Consider the following 2,875-nt stretch of genomic DNA (forward strand, 5'->3'; position numbering starts at 1 on the left):
TTGGGATTTTATCAGTTAAGATTTTTTTTCAAAAAGAGTAGGTATTGGGCCTATTTTTTTTCTTTGCATATTTATTTTGTGACTTAATTGTCAAGCAGAATTAGAAAATTTAAAGTAAGTTGAAATATAATATTTGGTATTAAAAGTAGCAACAACAAAATTATTCAATCCATATTCTGGATCAGTATACATTCTTCTCAGGCTGCCATACATTCTACATTTTTATACTTAAAATCCCAGCTTCGAATGATGGCACTGAAACCGCAATTTCCTTGAACAACAAACATCCAAACAGATTAACAACTCATGACATTTTACTAAGGCAAGAAGTGAAAGAATACACTGTAAATTTATCTGTTTAACATCAGTTCATAGAAACTTAAATAAGGGTTGAAAGAGAAAAGGATTGATTAGGTTTTCAGCTTAATTCTGAACATCCAATCAGCAGAACACTTGCATCCCTAAATTACTTTGAGCAATTAAGATTTTGGTACAAAAACCAAGATTCTATGGCAACACTTTTGTTTTCAAAAAGAATAAACTTTTTTTTAAAGAAATCATGTTTAGCACCAGCAACTTACGAACTATAAGCACTAAGAATACAAATTACAAATGGAATATTTCCAAAAGTTGACCTAGTATTTGGTATGTAGTTTCCAACTAGAACAATGCTATAAAACTATGGTTAGCTTTCTAAAACAGATGTACAAATCTAGTTAAAAAATGTTCTTAATGTAACCTCTATCTGAAATGAAAAATAACAAAACACAATATTACTGTAATAGTGATGGCAAAGAAAAAGAAAAGACACATAATTTTAAAATCATGAGTTCATGCATTTGAGAGTATATACAAATGACTCAAAGAGAGAACATAACTAAGAATTAGCCAAAGTTTTTGGTTTGAGAACTCAAAAAGATGGTGTTGGAGAGGTGTAGAAAAGCCAAGAGTTGAATGCCTAAAGGACAACCCTCTCTAATCTCTTCCACACCCCACTCTGCTTAATATACTAAGCAAAGGTAAACTGAGCAGTTCCACCTGGAGAACAAAAGCCACACACGGTTAAAAGCACAAACACAGCATGAAGAAGGAAATGAGGGGACTAGAGGGAAAATCTGGGTACTTGGAGAAGATAGAAGCCATCCTTAGCTCCAGAGACCTGCGTAGTTCCCGTGGAGGCCTGAAGGGAGAGGCCCTCCAGCCGCGAAGAGCTTCATCTCTGGCCAGTTGTAGCAGTGGGTGTAGATCGCATTGGGGAACTCCTCCATGCCTCCGAAGTAGTTCACCCACAGGTCATCGTGGTTGAGCCAGCCTCTGCTGCAGGTGAGCCTCAGCTTCCTTCCTGTGGGCCCCAGAGAAGACTCCAGGCTGGCTGAGGCCCTCTCCTCCAGGAACTTCTGGGCGCGGACGTCATAGAAGAGCAGGGAGCCATGGCCGGTGCCCACGGTGATGATGTGCTGGTAGAAACTCAGGGAGCGCACACCAGTGCCGCCTTCTCGAGAGCACATGGGCCGGATGTTCTGGTGACCATGACGCAGATCCAGAAAGGAGACGTGGGACTGGGAGCCCACAGCGTACAGGGACAGCTCGTCGCAGTAGGTCAGGCACACGTTCTCTCGGCAGTAGGGCAGCCTGATAGACAGCAGCCTGGACATACTGCTCGGGGCTTTCCACAGGTGGAAGTAGCCATCTAGGGACACTGCTCCCAGCTCCTGGTTCTTGTGATTAAAGGCCAGGGCCCGCACCTTTCGGTTACTGGGGTTGGTGCTGGACCTGGGGATGGTCTCCATGTCCTTTGGGCAGATGTGGGCGTACACCGGGAGCCCTGCATCGTTGTGCCAGGCGATGCTGCCACTGAACATATTGGGATCCATTCTCCACAGAGCCACTGTGCCATCGCGGGACCCGCTCACAGCTACTGTGTCACTCATCCAGGCGATGGAGAAGATCCAGTCCCGGTGGCCCTGTAGGTCGCCCAGGCACACAGGGTCTAGTGTGGGCAGCTGGTAGACAGCCAGGCTGTTGGGGTTCTCACCCCCAGTCGCCAGAAGCGTCTTGGAAGGATTCAGCTCGATGGCGTGGATGCCACAGCTCGAGTGGGCCCGGACCAGCTCGGGTCCCCGGTCCCGCATGAGCGGGATGCGCGTTATCTGGCCCGACTGCACGTCCACCACAAAGAGCGTGTTGCACTTGGTGCCGCACACCACCTGCCTGGCATTCAGCCACTGAGACGCAAACACCTTGTTGAGGGTGCCCAGGGCCAGTTCACGCTCTTGGAGCAGCTCTGGCAGCTTCTGCACCGTGTAGCTGCGCAGTTTGCCGGTGAAGCCCGGAAGCCCCGCAAGGCCCCGCACGCCCACCTCGCGGCCCTTCAGGTAGAGCAGCAGCGAGCGCCGCGTCGCCAGCCGCTTCTGCCTCTTGGGAAGCAGCGGACACTGGCTGTCTGCCGCCCACACGCCCTGCGACGAGGAGCTCGCAGAGGGCCCCTCGATGGCGGGCGCTTTCCTTTTCCTGCTACCTGTTTGCTGCACGGCCATGGTGGGAGAGTGGTGGCGTTGACGGCGGACACAGAAGACCGGCGGCAGCGGCGGCGGCGTGCGTCACCCGTATTGGCCTTGGTGGCGGTGGAGACTGAGGCACCTCCGAGTCAGCCAAGAGTCTCTCAAGAGTCAGGATTCGGGGGCGACCGCAGGACGCGGAGCCTACCGAGTCCGGGGCGCAGCAGTGGGGAAGGAGGCGAGGGCGGCGGAGCCAAAGAAGAACGCGGGCTGGAGGGAGCAAAGCGCGGGCGGGCGGAGCGCGGAGGCGAGGATGGCGGCGCAGTTCTAGGCGAGAGCGGGAAGAAAGGCCTGCTGCACCGCAGGAGCTCAGTCTA

General features: G+C 51.1%; 1 protein-coding gene across 1 annotated transcript; it reads right to left on the minus strand.

Moving 5' to 3' along the window:
* Nucleotides 1-1,052: 1,052 nt before the first annotated feature.
* Nucleotides 1,053-2,537, minus strand: LOC136385688 (DDB1- and CUL4-associated factor 12-like protein 2). The gene has a single exon (XM_066356854.1). It carries the CDS (start codon nt 2,535-2,537, stop codon nt 1,146-1,148), a length of 1,392 nt encoding a protein of 463 aa, XP_066212951.1. The 3' UTR covers nt 1,053-1,145.
* Between the last annotated feature and the right edge of the window lie 338 nt (nt 2,538-2,875).

This window comes from Saccopteryx leptura, chromosome X, assembly GCF_036850995.1.
Source record: "Saccopteryx leptura isolate mSacLep1 chromosome X, mSacLep1_pri_phased_curated, whole genome shotgun sequence".
Taxonomy (NCBI): Eukaryota; Metazoa; Chordata; class Mammalia; order Chiroptera; family Emballonuridae; genus Saccopteryx; species Saccopteryx leptura.

Bases quoted from the DNA above. Each gene is read 5' to 3' on its own strand.
- LOC136385688 (XM_066356854.1), bottom strand. From the start codon at position 2,537: ATGGCCGTGCAGCAAACAGGTAGCAGGAAAAGGAAAGCGCCCGCCATC.